This window comes from Sylvia atricapilla, chromosome 19, assembly GCF_009819655.1.
Source record: "Sylvia atricapilla isolate bSylAtr1 chromosome 19, bSylAtr1.pri, whole genome shotgun sequence".
Taxonomy (NCBI): domain Eukaryota; kingdom Metazoa; phylum Chordata; class Aves; order Passeriformes; family Sylviidae; genus Sylvia; species Sylvia atricapilla.
The window spans coordinates 3497122-3512390 of NC_089158.1; the positions used below are offsets into that span (position 1 = coordinate 3497122).

General features: G+C 55.8%; 1 protein-coding gene across 1 annotated transcript in view; it reads right to left on the minus strand.

Moving 5' to 3' along the window:
• Positions 1–2597: 2597 nt before the first annotated feature.
• The window catches only part of ARRDC1 (arrestin domain containing 1), a 38980-nt gene continuing 26308 nt past the window's right edge, over positions 2598–15269 (minus strand). The window contains exons 3-8 of the mRNA XM_066332502.1: positions 10560–10610; positions 10285–10439; positions 9606–9788; positions 9116–9292; positions 8561–8972; positions 2598–7067 (exon numbers count right to left, since the gene is read on the minus strand). Coding sequence (XP_066188599.1) covers positions 7003–7067; positions 8561–8972; positions 9116–9292; positions 9606–9788; positions 10285–10439; positions 10560–10610 — 1043 coding nt within the window. The 3' untranslated portion in view covers positions 2598–7002. The remainder of the gene's footprint in view (positions 7068–8560; positions 8973–9115; positions 9293–9605; positions 9789–10284; positions 10440–10559; positions 10611–15269) is intronic.

Sequence of the window (15269 nt, forward strand, 5' to 3'; positions counted from 1 at the left end):
GTCAGGCTGCTCTCCTGCAGCCCCAGCTGACACCTCACTCCTCTGAGCGGGCAAATGGCTGTTCCAGCTCCTCCCGAGGGGCAGCTCCAGCTCTGCTCTGGGCCAGGGACAGGAGCCAGGGAAGGGCTGGAGCTGGGCCAGGGCAGGCTCAGGCTGCAGAGCAGGGAAAGGTTCTTCCCCCAGAGGGTGCTGGCACTGCCCAGGCTCCCCAGGGAATGGGCACGGCCCCGAGGCTGCCAGAGCTCCAGGAGCCTTTGGCCAGCGCTGCCAGGGATGCCCAGGGTGGGATTGGTGGGCTCTGGGCAGGGACAGGGGCTGGGCTGGGTGATCTTTCCCACTGAGAGTTATTTTGTTTTGCAGGGAATCCCTCACCCTGCAGCCCTCCGGGCTGGAGACAGCGGCCATGGGGAGCCCTGGTCAGTGCTGGGACACAGCCGGGGTTATCCCGCTCCCATCCCACCCCTTCAGGCCCTGGACACTGGTGGCACAGCTGTGCCAGCTCCGGGGCTGTCGCTGTGTCCATTGACTGACCCGGGGGTTGTGCTGCTGGGGCGGCGCTGCCCGCACACCCCGCGGTCACCCGGGCTTTGGCACCGGCTGTGTCAGCAAAGCGCCGCAGCTCTGCCGGGGCACCGCCAGCGGGGCCCTCCGAGCTGAGTGTCCCTCCGAGCTGTGTGTCCCCTCGGTCACCCCGGGCAGTGTGTCCCCCCAGTCACCCGGACCCTGCAGCCCCCGCGGGTGCCCAGGAGCGGAGGCACTCGGGGGTGAGTGAGGAACCCCGAGAGGCTCCCAAAGCGGCTCAGAGCCTCGGGAGGACCGCCCGGACACCGTGAGCAGCCCCGGGGCCGCTCCGGGGGCCGCCGGCCGGCAGGGGAAGGAGGCGGCGGCCGGGCAGCGGCGGCAGCGCCGCGGTCAAAATAAGAGTCCCCGGGCCCGGGGACCCGCCCCCCGCCCGCTCCAGCCCCTCCGAGCAGCTCTCCCTCCGCTCGGCAGCAGCAGCCAATTAATTAATTAATTAACTGACTGACTAACTAACTCACTCCCCAGGGGACCCCCTGCGCACCGGCAGGGCTGTGGCAGTGTCCCCGCGGAGCCCCCGGAGCGGCCCCTCCGCTGCCTCCCGCCCGGCGGGGACACACAGAGGGGCCCCGGGGCTCCCGAGGGATGCGCTGAGGCTCGGAGGAGGCTGGTACCTGGGTGGATGTTCTTCCCCTGGGTTCCCCCCCGGGATGGGGAGATTGCTCCCCGCACAAAGAGCCACCTCTGGAAACCTCTGCTGCGGGCAGGGCCGGTGTCAGCCTGCACATCGCCAAATCCCGCCCTGGGGATGCCCAGGATCACCCACCCCGCTCTGGGGATGCCCCACGTGGGATGTTGGCAATTGTCTGCCTTCATCGCTGCTCCTACAAAGCAGAGCCGGCAGCCGGGCTGGCGCCGGGGCAGGGCTGGGGGCGGTGGGTGAGGCCGGCCGCGCTCCGGGATGGGCTCTGCTGGCTCCGCTCCAGCTCCGTCTTTGCCACACGGACACAGGGAGGCAGCGGCCACAGGGACAAACCTCCCCAAGTCACTAGGGAGGGGACGGGCTCTCAAAAGAAGCCGATATAACAGGAACACACAGAGCTTTTGCAGCCCATCACCACCGGCCACGGCTCTTTTCCACCTGAACCCATCCTGAGCGAGGGGCAGCGGGGCGAGGACGGGCTGTGCTGTGCCAGAACTCCCTGTTTGCCCGGAGCAGCTGCTGGGAGCCGGGCTCGGGGCTCGGCCGTGCAGCCGGAGCTGCAGCCGGGCGGACATCGCCCTCTCCCGCCCGAGCCGGGCGAGCGGAGCCGCAGCTCCACATCCTGGGATTCCTGCCCGCAGGAAGAGCACAGCCCCAGCGCTTCCTCCGGCCGCAGCCGCGTCCTCCCAGCGGCACCTGCCCACGGAGCTTCCATGTGGTGACCCGGGTAAGCTTCAGCTGGCAAAGTCCCAGGGCTGTTTGTAAGTGCCATGTCAGAGCTCGGGTGCCAGCTCTTCATCCGTCCTTGTGGAGACAGGGGATGACGGGAGGGTCTGTCAGTCCTGCCTGAGCTGCTGCCAACTGCGACAGCCACCACCTCCAGCTGTGTCAGGTTGTGTCAGGGGCAGGCTCAGCCTGGAGATCAGGGAAAGGTTCTTCCCCCAGAGGGTGCTGGCACTGCCCAGGCTCCCCAGGGAATGGGCACGGCCCCGAGGCTGCCAGAGCTCCAGGAGCCTTTGGCCAGCGCTGCCAGGGATGCCCAGGGTGGGATTGGTGGGGCTCTGGGCAGGGCTGGGATGGATGATTTTTCATCATCTTTCGTTCCAGCTCAGGATATTCCATGATTCTGTGATTGGCCATGGGAGCGAGCAACAGTTCCTTCAGCCCACCTGGGTCTTCCCACCCCAGCCATTCCCCTGCCCAGCTGCAGGAGCCGTGGCTTTGCTTTAACTTGGCTCTAAACTAACTTCAAAGCTCCAGCTCCAGTGGGGATGCCTCCACTGACAACCCCAAACCACTTCTCACCATTAGGTCTCAGCGTCCAGACAGCTGAGGTATGGTTTATGATCATCACATACCCAGAGCAAAACACCCATGGTCTTAAAAAAGATCATCTTTATTTACATTTTTTTCCAGTTCTTTACATTTGGGAGGTTAAAACCCAGGACAAAAATACTCCCCAGAAGCCGTGGTAAACATGGAAAACTGTGAGTTTACATTTCAAAACCCAGTTATAAATTGCACAGAAGTCTTGGGTTGTACAGAGCCATCACAAATTATTGTATAAAACCCCAAAATTTGTAAAGAGAACCACAGGAATAAAGAATTACAGCCACAGGTAGTGGTACAAGAAAGGGCACAAGTCAGGGGAGGAGGGATGGGACATTCCTGTTGCAGATAGTTGCAAATATTTTAAAATATAGAATAAAACCCAAATGGAGCCTAGAACACCCTGTATCTCCTGTCTTGGGCTGGTTCAACAGGAAAACATCCTAGCAGAAAATATTGATTTTTACAAAACTCCTGGAAGTTCAGTGGAAAACTAAAAAAGAATCATTGTCCAAAAGAAAGAAGAGCCTTTGCATCCCTCTTTCCCCATCTCCTGCAGGCAGTGGGACAGCAGACGCCAAAGCAGAGTTTAGGACAAAAACAACACTGAAAAAGCCAGAGATACAGAGGTGGAACATGTGGAGAGCAGGACAAAAACAAAACCATGAAGGACATAAAAGCAGCAGAGAAAAAAAAAAAAAAAAAGTGATGATATTTTTGGTGTTTTCCATTGAACACTGAGTTTGGAAACAATTAACTCACAAGCTTCTCTCGTGCCTCATTGCTTCCCCTCCCAATTTCAAACAAATTCAAAAACAATTGCTTCAAAAATCTGAGCCAGGAATTTGAATGAATCCCTACGTGCTGAAGTTCTTTATCCAGAGCTGTAAACGGAAAACTGGGGTTTTTTTCCTCTTTAATTCAGTGTTCAGCAACAAGAGGGACTGATGATAAAGGGCCTAAAGGAGCTCCCCAAGACTTCGAGAGGTGGAAGCCAGAGGGGCTGTGGACAGAGAACAGAGGGATTGATCCTCTCTGGCGAGGATGAGTAGATAAATTCAAACCCAAACCCTGGGTTTGCCCCACTGTGCTCATCCAAAGCCCTCCCCCAGGACCTGCTGACAGTGCCCTGGGGCCACCCTGCAGGGGGGTTCCAGGAGAGCTGGGCAACCCCTCCATCCTGCACTTCACTTCGGGCCCATTTCAAAGGGCTCCAGAAAACAGCAAGGCTCCTGGTGTCAGGCTCCACTTCCCTGGGGCAGGAGGGCAGGAAAACACTGATTGTCACTCGTTATGTCAATTCTTTTGCACAGTGAGGCTGCCCAGAGACAACCCTAGGGTGACGGCACCCTGGCCAGAGCCACTCACAGGGCTGAGAGGGGCCCCTGCACAGCACCCTAAAAATGAGAACACCTCTGAGGTGCAGCTCCAGCTCCTTCCTGCTCCCTCCACAGCAGCCAGTGGTGATGGACACTCCTCACCAGCAGAGAGTGTTCCCATTTGCTCCTTGCTTTGCAAAGGGGCCTCTGTGTACAGCAAGAGGTCCCTAAGACCAGTTTGTAGCAAATATAATTTGGGAGAGCAAGCTGAGGTGCACAGGAGCACTGCAGAGACTCAGGGCACAGCATGGGCTGGGGGAGGGCTCCCTCCACAGCCTCCACCATGGATGGGACACTCCCAAAACAAAGGTGGAACAAGATGCTGGCTGGGAGTCTGGAAAAACAGCCCAGGGGCTCTGGCCACAGCAACCAAACAGCAATCCCATTTTCCAGCCAAGGAACCCAGACTGGACCAGCAGCTCAGCCCCAGGGATGGAGAAGGAGCTGGGAGACCAGCCCTGGTCCCATCCCTGTCTGCCTCTCCCAGAGCCTGGCTGGGTCAGGAGCCTGCAGCCCAACCCAGCAGGTCAAGAGGCATTGGCACCTCAGAGGAATTTTTCCAAAGGTGTGGAAGGGATTTGGGTTCAAGGATATGTACAGCCAACAGCAAGGAAGGCCACGGGAGCCGCAGACAGAGCCAGGCAAGACAGGTTCAGCCAAGTGGGAGGAAGAGGAAGGGCACTGGGGAAGAGCTGTACCTGCCTTTGACCCACTGTGGATGAAGAACGCTGCTCATTGCAGGCCAGGCCACATGGCAAAGGAGAGTCTGAATCATGGAATCAGAGCAGAAGCATAAGCTGAGAAGAGAATGAAGAAGGATCTTTGTGTCCAAGACACAGATCACACCCCCAGCTACCTGCAGTGGCAACATTTAGACAACACCTGCATGCTTCAGACATGGGATCACCCAAGTGGGGTTGTGGGGAGGAGCCTTCTTCCACTTTTAATAACTTTATTCCAATTTGCTCTTTAGGAGAGGGCTGGGGCTGGTGGTCTCCAGCCCCTCCAGCCAGACCTTGGCTATGCCATCTCCATCCTCTTAAAGGCAGAGTCTGCTCTCTCCTTCCTCCCCACCAGCCCACGCCAGCCAGCAGTGAGCAGTGCCCAGGACTCCTGGGCCACTTGGACATATCCTGGCTTCAGGACACAGGGCTGGGAAGCAGCAGTGCAGTAGTTGCTCTCTCCAGAGCCAAGCCCATGTGGTGCCAAATTCCCTCCAGCCACGTGGAATTATGAGCCTGGCACTGTGGTCAGGCCACACCACGCTTGTTTTCCCCAAGCTGCCTTGGGGAGTTCACCACCCTTCCTGGTGAAAGCAAAAAAGAAAAAAAATCTCACATCATTTTGTAAGAAATCAGCAAGGTGCATTCCTGGATTTGGCATGAACAGGCACATGGATCAGCATCAGAAATGGATGAAAAAGCACAGCAATTCTCGTAGAATAATTTATTAAATACAGCATTAAAATTTGTATTTCTGAATTCAATCATTAAAAACAACTTCATCTCATATATATATATATATTTATACATATTCAGGGACATGACAATCACTCTATCAGCATCGGTGCATGTTGTGCCAGCACTGCTCAGAACGGCACCTTCGCTACCTACCCTTAAAGCAATTCAATGCTTAAAAAAAGAAAATAAAATAAAAAAGCATTTGCAAAGAAAGAGTGCAAAGCAGGGCCTGTCCCAGCTGCCTGAGGGGTGTGCAGAGGTGGCTGAGCGAGGAGGCAGCAGCTGGAAATGCTCCTCAAGGTCTGTCAGGTATTGCCTGCCCAGCCTGGGGCCAGGTGGGGACCAGCTCTGGGGTGCCAAAGGTATGGAGGCCACAACTCCAGCCTGGCTGGGCACCTGTGGCTCTGAGGGACTTGTGGTTCCCTCAGCTTGGGCAGTCAATGCCAAACAAGGTGTGTGGGGAGAAAAAAGAGCAAAAAAAAAAAAAAAGCAAGGAACACCAGCTTGTTCCCCGACTGCCAGGTGCAGCAGACTGTGGATGAGCACAGCAGTCCCACACGGTTTGTGTTCATTGTCACATTCTGCTCAGGCTCAGGGGACACACAGCAAACCAGTGCCACAACAGCCCCCTGGCCCAGCACCCTTGTGCCACTGCCAGGGAGAGCCCCACGGAGGGCACCAGAGGGAAGGGGCAGACTCAGAGGTAGCATCAGACAGACTTTTGTGATTGATGGTCACAGAACTCCAGCCTGGGAGGAGAGGGCACCCTGCAGGGCCAGGGGATGGGACAGGGAGTGTGGTCCCCCCACTGACAGAGCGACCAGTGCTGTTATCCTGTGTGCCAGGGGCCAGCAGTGAGCAGGGGTGGGCTGCGTCCCACAGGGCTCTGTAGGGAAAAGCCACCCGTGCTGGAAAAGGGCAGCCCATGGAACACCAGCATCTTCCCCAGAGCTCACCAGGGCTTATCAGCCAGTGCCCCTCAGAGCCCCCCTGTGCCCACTCACACTGCCAGTCACTACCCCCACAGCTCCGGTACAGCGGGGGCTTGTGCTTTTGGCTTTTCAGAAGTCCCTGACCTTCCGAACCTGCTTACTCCAAGAAGCCTCCTGCTACCCTTAGGACCTCTGAGGACAAGGAGGAAGGGCTGTCAAAACCATTTGTGGAGAGCACACGGCCCCTAAAAGAGGAGAGAAAGTCCACACAGCCCAGCCTTCCCCTAGAGTGGAGCCGTGCCAAGTCAGGAGCGTTTCAGATAAGGCATTGCAGGTGCTTTGATAGTAAAGCAGTTAGTGTTGACTACAGTACTGGAACAGGCTGGTGCCCAGGGCATCCCAGGGGCACATCCAGCTCTCCAGCACTCAGTGCAGCAGCAGGAGACAGTTCAGCTTCCCAGACCTCTCCTACACACATGCAGGCTGCTCTGGCTGCCCTTTTTGGTTTTTTACCCCCTCCCTAAAAAGAGAATTAAAAAGCCCAGGCCGGGATGTGGCAGCTCCCCCCCCAAGCAGCCAGAGAGACAAGAAGACACCTTGTGCTGTACCAGACTTTGCCACAGGCAGGTGCCCCGTGGTGCCAGGGTGGGCAGCGCCGGCGGGCTCGGAGCAGGGGAGGGCTAATTGCCATTGCTGATGCTGGAGTTGGCACTGCTGCAGCTCTGCTCGTAGGATGGAGGTGCCTCTGTGGGGAAAAGGAAGAATGAGAGTGGTTATGGTGGGTGCTGGGAGGTGCCCTTCAGCCCAGTTTGTGTAACCCAGTGCAGAGGGAAGCAACCCACCAACACACACTCCCTGCCAGGGCCCCACAGCCTGCCCAGCTGTGCACAGGGGGTTTGTAGGACTTGAGCCAGACAGTCCCATCCTTGCCCTGATGCCCATGGAGGTTAAAATCACCACCTCACAGTCCTGTTCTGCTCCTCCCTTTCTTTCCCAAGCATCCTCCTGGCCTCCAGCACCTCCAGATCACCCCTACTCAGTGTGCCCCAACCCAGGGCTGAAGTAACACACGGAGTGTTCTGTTACCCCGGTGCAAAGAGAGGGGTTGATTTGGGTAGGACTGTTTTAACACACACTGCTGGCCCTGCCACGCCAGCACAGCCCCAGGAATCCAGCACAGCCCCAGGAATCCAGCACAGCCCCAGGAATCCAGCACGTTGGGATTTCCCCAAGCCATTCCATGCTGGACACTTCCCAGCTCCCACCCCCACAGCTTCAGACCAGCTGCAGGCCCACCCCAAGTCAGACAGAAGATTTCAGTGACATCATTTTCCTGGCTCTGCTCCCACCAGTCTCAGCAGAAGCCAAGAAGTTTTTCTGTCAGTGGGAGGCTGAAAACTCATTTAAGAACAGGGAGATCCTCTCATGACAAGCCCAGGGAAGGCACGGATGTGGGAAGCACAGCTGGATTTTACAGCTGGAAGAGGGGACTCCTTCAGAGGCTAAAGCAGGCAGAGAGACAATGCTGTCACAATCTCCTCTGACAGCAGCCTGCAGCAGACTAATGTTGGAGTGTTTTGATTGTGATTTTATCCTTAATAGTTTGTTTTGTATCCCCCTCTCTACAGTATTGGTTTGGTGCTGGTTGTCTGCTGTGCCCTGGGACCTGCCCCTCCTTCAGAAAATGTTCTCTGTTGCTCTGTTGCAATTCTGGCTAGTTCCTGCCCTCAGTTCTAAAGATTTGTGTTCCTCGAAGTCCCATTGGTTTGTTTGATCCGTTCCCCTCCTTTATGCTCCCCATTGGTTTATATGTTGTAAACCCCACCTTGTGATCTTCCCCTGTTCTCTCCCTATTGGTTGGAAATTTGGATCCTCTCCTGGATCCTCCCCCATTCATAAACTCACACTTGTGTTCTCTGTCCTTCATCCCTGACCCTCTCTGGGAATAAACCACCTTGAGAACCACAGGAAGGACCTCTCCCTCATTCTTGCTCCTGCCCTCAGCACTTTGACATCAGAGAGCATGTAGAGAGCAGCCTTGCTGCTGCAGGAGCAGCCCTGCTCTACCTCCACCCAGAGTGATCCTGGGCAGGGGGAGGCCACTCAGCACAGTGCAGGAAGGGAAGAGCTGGGATTCTCCAGCACCGTGTCACACTGACTGAATGCCCAAATCCCAGCTAGCTAGCAGAGACTGCTGGTAGGAGCCCTTCGCCCCCAGCTGCAGACCCCTGAGCTCACCGTAGGGGTATCCCCACGTGCTGTACTCCGGGGGCAGGATGAGGGAGCTGGCTGTGGGGACAGGCACCACGTTCCCCTCAGCGTAGTAGGGGACGGTGGCTCCCGTGGACAGGCAGAGCGTGGGGTGGCTTGGGGAGCCCGTCTGCTCCGAGTCCGCACGGAGCTCCTGGAAGCTCAGTCCTGGGGCGTAGCTGAAGGGCTGCTGCTGGGAATGGCTTTTGGTGGGGATGGAGACATTGTCCATGGGGTGATAGCCACTGGCAGCCTCCTCTTCCTCTGGGGGGGCGCTGGGGACCACCACGGATGGGATGTGCTGGATGGAGCAGGAAGGGCTCAGCGGGACCCTGTTCACAGCAATGTTTCCAATGTAGATGGGGAGAGTGACAGACACCTCTGGAGACTTGAGGGAAACCTGGAAGAGAAAGGAAAACAGCAGCATCCTCATTATACGTGGCAGTGGGAAGGTTCACCTGATGCCTGGTCCACCCACATCACACTGCACAGAGCCACAGCCCAGCGCAGGGATACTCTGGATATCACCTGGATATAACTCACCTGGATGTAGTAGTCAATGTGGATGAGGCTGCAGCCCTGCAGAATGGACTGGGGCAGTGCTGGAACCAGGATCTGCTCCTTCCATTCTGCATGTTTCCAGGCTTTCACCCCTGAGCCTTCCACCTCGGCGATGGTCCTCAGGTCGTAAATCCAGCGCTTGGATTTATAGGCCACTTTCTGCACAGACAGGAGGAAACACAGCTTGCACAGAGGCTGGTCTTCTGTCCCCCACAAATGTAAGCCAGGCACAGACCCACCCAAGTGCTTTGTCAAACAGGCACAAGCACAAACCTAAGGGGCATGTTCCAGAGCAGGAATACCCGTGGTTGTGTGACAGACTGAGCAGGGAAAAGCAAGACAAGTTCTAGGTCCTCTTTCCTCAGGAAGGTAGAGAGGAACAGAGTTGGAGATTTGCTGCTCCAGTTTCACAGAGGCCTCCCTGGGGTGAAGCAGCAGCACAAGGCAGAGAATGGCCCCAGGGGACACCCACCTGGAGCAGACTGGCCACCACAGCGCCGGTGTCCCGGCCGGACTTGTTCTCTATGTCCGTGCGCAGCTGGATGGCCTGGCCCACGATGTAGCCCTTCAGGTCAGACGTGGCTGTCAGGATGATGTTGCCACTTTTCACAAGCTTGTAGTTGAACTTCTTGGTCACAGACATGGTGTTGGGCTGCTGCAGGGTGGAGAGACAGAGGTGTTGGCCCAAAAGAGTCAGAGAGCCTCTGGGAAAACACTCAGAGAGATTCAAAACAAGTAGAAGTATTTGCATCTAAAAGGATGCAAAGAACCAGCAACGTGGCAATGATGAAAACCACAGACAACAGGTCTCACTTCTCCAGCCATACAGTTCTACTGTCCTATTAGTTGTTTTCCTCTCCAAAGCAAGCTACCCAAACCCAAGTGTCTCCAAGCACCTGAAGCTGTTGACCAATATCTATCTCTGCATCCTGAAAATTCAGACAAATCTTTCAAAGCAACACACACAGGGGTCAGAGATCACCCGGAGCAGGTACTGACAGCGAGGCAGGAAACATGAGGAGTCCTTGTCCTGTTCATGCATAGTCACAGCATGCAGTCAGAGTAGTCCAGCCACTCAGTGACTCCTCAGGACAAGGACAAGTGCTGAAGTGTTGGAATTTCCCAGCCTCATTTCCCCTCCTCATCCTTACCTCGATGTCAGGGATGTCATTCAGGTTGAGAGGGCAGAGAACGTAGAAGATCTTGTTGCATTTGTAGTCCTTGGAGAAGCGAGGTGTGTCTATCACAGCTTTCACCTGATGCAGGACCTTGCCAAAAGGGCCTTCAAATGACGTAGGAGCAGAAGCTGGAGTTGAGAGAGGATGAAGAGATCATAAGGCTGAGTCAGGCCAGTTTCTGAACTGGAAGTATATGCAAAAGCCAAGGCTTACAGGGAAGGGCCTTCAGCCACTTTTCTGCATCTTACCTGGCAGCAGGAACTGGAAGGGAAAGTTGTGCTCTCCAGCTGTCAAGACCCCTGTGGAAACAAGAGTGAAGTGTACATGGGACAGGCTGAGAGGCTGTTACCTTGGAATGTGTGATCTTCTGGGAGAGAGAGGCCACCACCCAGGGAACCACACACTGCCTGTTCTGCTGCCTACAGCCACTGGACAGCTCCAGATCCAATGGGCCAACAGAGCAGCTGCTGCCACCCACCCCTCCTTGGGACAGGAGAGGCTCTGCATTAAGATATCCCATGAATAAGGAAGTTTGGGGCAGGCTCTAAGGGATCCCAGTGCCACAGCAAGTGGTTATCGACACAGGGCACGGAGCAGGGCTGCTGTGGGCTTATTTTTCCTCAAGTCTTCCCCCTGTCAGGCAGTCAGGGGGAGTGTGAGAGAACACAGGCACTGTGTGAGGGTGTTAGGGAGTTCTGGTGGCATCAAACCACTCCACCCTCAGCCACATACCAAGCCCTTCACAGATTGCACAGGGTTCAGGAGCTGGAGCCAGAGGTCCACGCACCCCTGGACTCAAGGAGGGACCTGCAATACCTCAGCCCAGCTGCTGAGACAACAGGAGCTCAGAAAAATACTGCCACAACATTAAAACCTCAGCACTTGTTTTCTTCAGCCACTGCTCTGCAAAAGCCCCGAGGGCACAGGGCAGAGCCAAGATCCAGTGAAATAACAGATTCCAACTCCCTGACTCCATCCACCCTCAGATCCCAGATTCCCTCCAGGGCAGTGTGACAGCTGAACTGAACCCACAGTGTGATCCAGCAGCTCCTAAAGTTGCCCTCAGTAAGAAAAGCACTGAGCTTTATCCATGTTTGTTAAATCCATGTATACAAGAGAGGCTTTGTTTTTGAAGTGGCAGAGTGAGCAGACCTGGTTGTCAGTAAATGGAGCCGTGTTTGTTCTGCTTTGTAGGATCATTGCTGGAGGAACCAAAAGCCCAGCTCTGGCTGCTGCTTTTGTTGTGGCAAGACAGGAGGAGGCAGCTTGGCTGTTAGCAACGGGAGCTGACAGAAATCGAGTCCTGTCGTCAGGGGATTAAGTGGATTACATGGAAGGGGGAGGTGGGAAAGAGAAGAGTAAATCCCCCCCACTGACACAGCAGCCCAGGCAGGACTTGCTGCACCATTCTTGCTGTGAAAAGCCAGATCTCTGCCTCTCTGCTCGCTCAGCCACCCCATGGGGACGAGGGACACCCCAGCGAGCGTGTCCCGCCCGCAGCGCAGGGACAGAGGGATAAATAACCCAACACACGTCTCATCACAGATCCCTGCAAAGGCAGAACATCTCCCTGCAATCAGGAGAACATCAGACGTGCCTATTTATACACTTTGGCCTCAAAGAGAGGAGCAAGATCTGCTCATTGCCATCACCTCCCCGCTGAGCCCCCTCCCGGCCCCCAGACAAACACGAATTATGTAGGCTAAAATGCAGCACCCGGCGCTGTCACCAGGTGGAGGCACCAAGCCAGACTCTGCCCTCGCTGAAGCTCCAGAGCTGGGCAGGCTCGGAGGCAGGTGTGGCACAGCCTCTCCTGTTCCCTTTGGGGCAGCCTGGCTCAGTGAAGGTGCCAGGTGAGGTGCAGCAGGTGACCTGGCTGGTTGGGTCCAGGATAAAGCCTGGTTAACGTGAATGGCTCCATGAACCCAGCCCTCGTTTGCTGCCCCGAGGATTTCTGTCTTTTAATGGGCACCATCCAGCATTGATCTTATACCCATTATCCCTACTTTCAGAAAGCAAATGGATAATTGGAAAACATCGACTGTCCTGTGCAGCTTCTGCATTGCAGTACAGGGACTCTCTCCACCTGACAAGGAGGGGGAGGAATCCTGTTCCTGCCCTGCAGACAGGAGGGAGGTGGAATTCCAGAGGGTAGTGGTCACTGAGTTTCCACTAAGATAATTCCCAGCTGTGTGACCTGCAGAGCCCCACACAGAGGGGCAGGCAGTAATTCTGAGTCTCCTGCTAGGAGCAGGAAACTTCACAGCCTTTCCAGGACCCTTAGGATGAGCCCACATCAAGTAAAAGTCCCTATTCTACATTGCAGGCAGCATCATCCAACAAGTTATTTCTGTCCAAGTCCTGCCTAGCTCAGGTGAACCAGCGGAAAGTCGGGCTGGAAGTGATCCTGTGAGCACTTTCAGTTTCTAACTCACACAGTATCACTGAGCAGGGCCATGAACTCTCCCAGGAGCACCCGTGGGCAGCATCACCCACAGAGATGTGGTTTGGCTGTCACAGCCACCCTGAGCCTGGCTGGCACTGAGGCAGTCTCTGCACAGGTACTCCAAGCTCTGAGTCACCAGCTGGGAACTGCCCACAGGTCAGCCTAGACCAGCCTGATGGTCCTGACCAAGCCCAAGTGCCCCATGACCTGTTGGCTGTGACTCACTGAACAGCCTGTAAATCCCTCCTGCAGCTCCTGCCTGCAACAAGCTACCCACGAGGGCTGGAAAAGGCCCTTCCTGCTTTTTATAGCCAGAGAGGACTTCCCAGAGCAGCCAGCCCAGACTGAAGCTGTGTCCTGCCACAGTTCACACAGACCAAGGGCATCACAGCAGTGCCTGGCTCATGGCCACAGAGCCCTGACCCCAGCCCTGAGCTGAGCAGGGAGCCTGGGAAGCACAGTGAGGCCTGTTCACTCCATGGGGCAGGGAGATGCTGCAGGTGACTAAGAACAACTCCTATTTTCAGACCTCCTCCTTCTAGCCCACTCTCTCCTTCCCCCCAAGAGAGAGGAGCATCTTTAGGCATCCTTTAGGTATCCTGGGTGAGGCATTCCAAGGCACCACTGGTGCAGAAAGGAGTCCAGTGCCAGAGCTATTTCACAGACAAGGGTTAACAAAATTAGGATGAAGAAAAGCTGATGGTCCTGACCCGAGACAGGAGACTCCTGTGAAAGCACAGGCAGGATCCAGAGTGCCTGGCAGAGTGACAAGGCAGCAGAGCCCACAGGTGAGCTCAGGTCCTGCCTGCCTCCCACTGCAGCAGGAGGAAAGGTGGATATTTAGCAGTAATCTGGGCTCCCTCTTGCTTCTCCTGACAGAGGCTTCTCCAGCATGGACACAGCAATGGCTCCATTTACAACTTGGAATTACAAAACCATTTCTGTCTTCTGCCCCCTGTCTGGTGGAAAGTTGGCAAATCCCAAGCCAAGCACCCTTACAGTGGGAAGGGAGGTGACACCTGCTTCTAAACCCTCCCGCTGGCAACTTTGCTCTGAAAGGCTGAGCTTCCATTTCCAAATGCTGACTAATCTTGCTAGAATAGGGAAAATCTCCAATTTCCCTTGTCCAAACTTCCCTGTGAGCATGGGCAGGGCACAGACTGACCTTGAGGCAACACCCAGGTACTTCTGCCATGGAAAATGGGAGCAAATGCCACCTCAGCTTCCTGCAAGGGACACTTGCAGTGTCAGTCCAGCCCAGGCACTGTGCTGTTGACACAGGGCAATGTGTCTCACCAGGAGTTCTTGTGCCTTGAACAGATGCCCAGACCACAGCAGGGGAGATGCAGCATCAGGCAGAGTGTCCAGAGCCATCCCACAGCTGGATCTGCTGTGCAATTCCAGCATCCCAGCAGCAAGGGGAACACACAGCCCATGGGAAGCCACTCGTCACCCCTGTCCCTCCAGCCCAGAGAACTCTGAGTAACAATTCAGAACATTTAATATGCTAATTTCATTTGCAAGTGGACTTTGCAACAGAGACCATTGCTGGCAGCAAGGAGAGGGGAGCTGGTTTCCAGCCACGGTGGGGATCCATGGCCATCCCAGCACCTGGGAAGAGCAGCTCTTTCCATGCTCCTCAAGAACCAGAGGCTCTGCCAAACCACTCCCCAGCCTGGGCAGGGCACAGCAGGTCAGCAGGAGTTCAGCACTGCTCGAGGGGGGCATTGAGACCCCTCAACCAGGGGCTCCTGGGCGGCTCACAAACCCCTGTGTGGGGACAGGGCTGTGCCAGCCACCACAGCCACGCTGAGCCGGCACCTCCCCATTCCCAGAAGCCGGAACAAAGGCCACAGTGTCCTCGGCTGCAAAAAAGCTTTTCCTGAAGTCTACGTGCAGCTAAAAATACCTTGAGAAAGCCATCAGGCAGCAGAGGCAGCAGGCTTAGCAGGGTTCTGCTGTGGGGCCATACCTGCAGCAGCCTCTGCCCCTGATAGGAGTCGAGCCAGCAGAGATTGGCCACCCCCACACAGCCTTGGGAAACTTCCTCCCAAAAAATTCCTGGAGGGAAAGAAGCTGCTGCCCCAGACAGCCTGGAAAAAAAACTCAAGTCCAGATAGCAGGAGCAGCAACAACACACTAACAGTGCAGAACCTTGGAGATTTCCCTGGTCTGGCAGAGATGTGTCTGTGCTCTCCCATTCATGGCTCTGCTGCTCCCCCTGTTCCACACCGGGACTGGGGTTGTTCACCTGTACCACTGGATGTGGAGGAGTCCTGGAACATTTCAGTCACAGAAAAGAAATGCCTTGATCCAGAGGGCTGATGCCAAGTCTTCTGGATCCCCTGGTGACCCTGGGTTGCCATCCAGAGAGGCCTTGCCAGGCTGTCAGACTTGGGAAGTTTGACAAGGTCCTGCACCTGGGTCAGAGTGATCCCAAGCACAAACACAGGCTGGGCAGAGAACGGATGGAGAAAAGCTCTGAGGAGAAGGGCTTGGGAATGTCATGGAT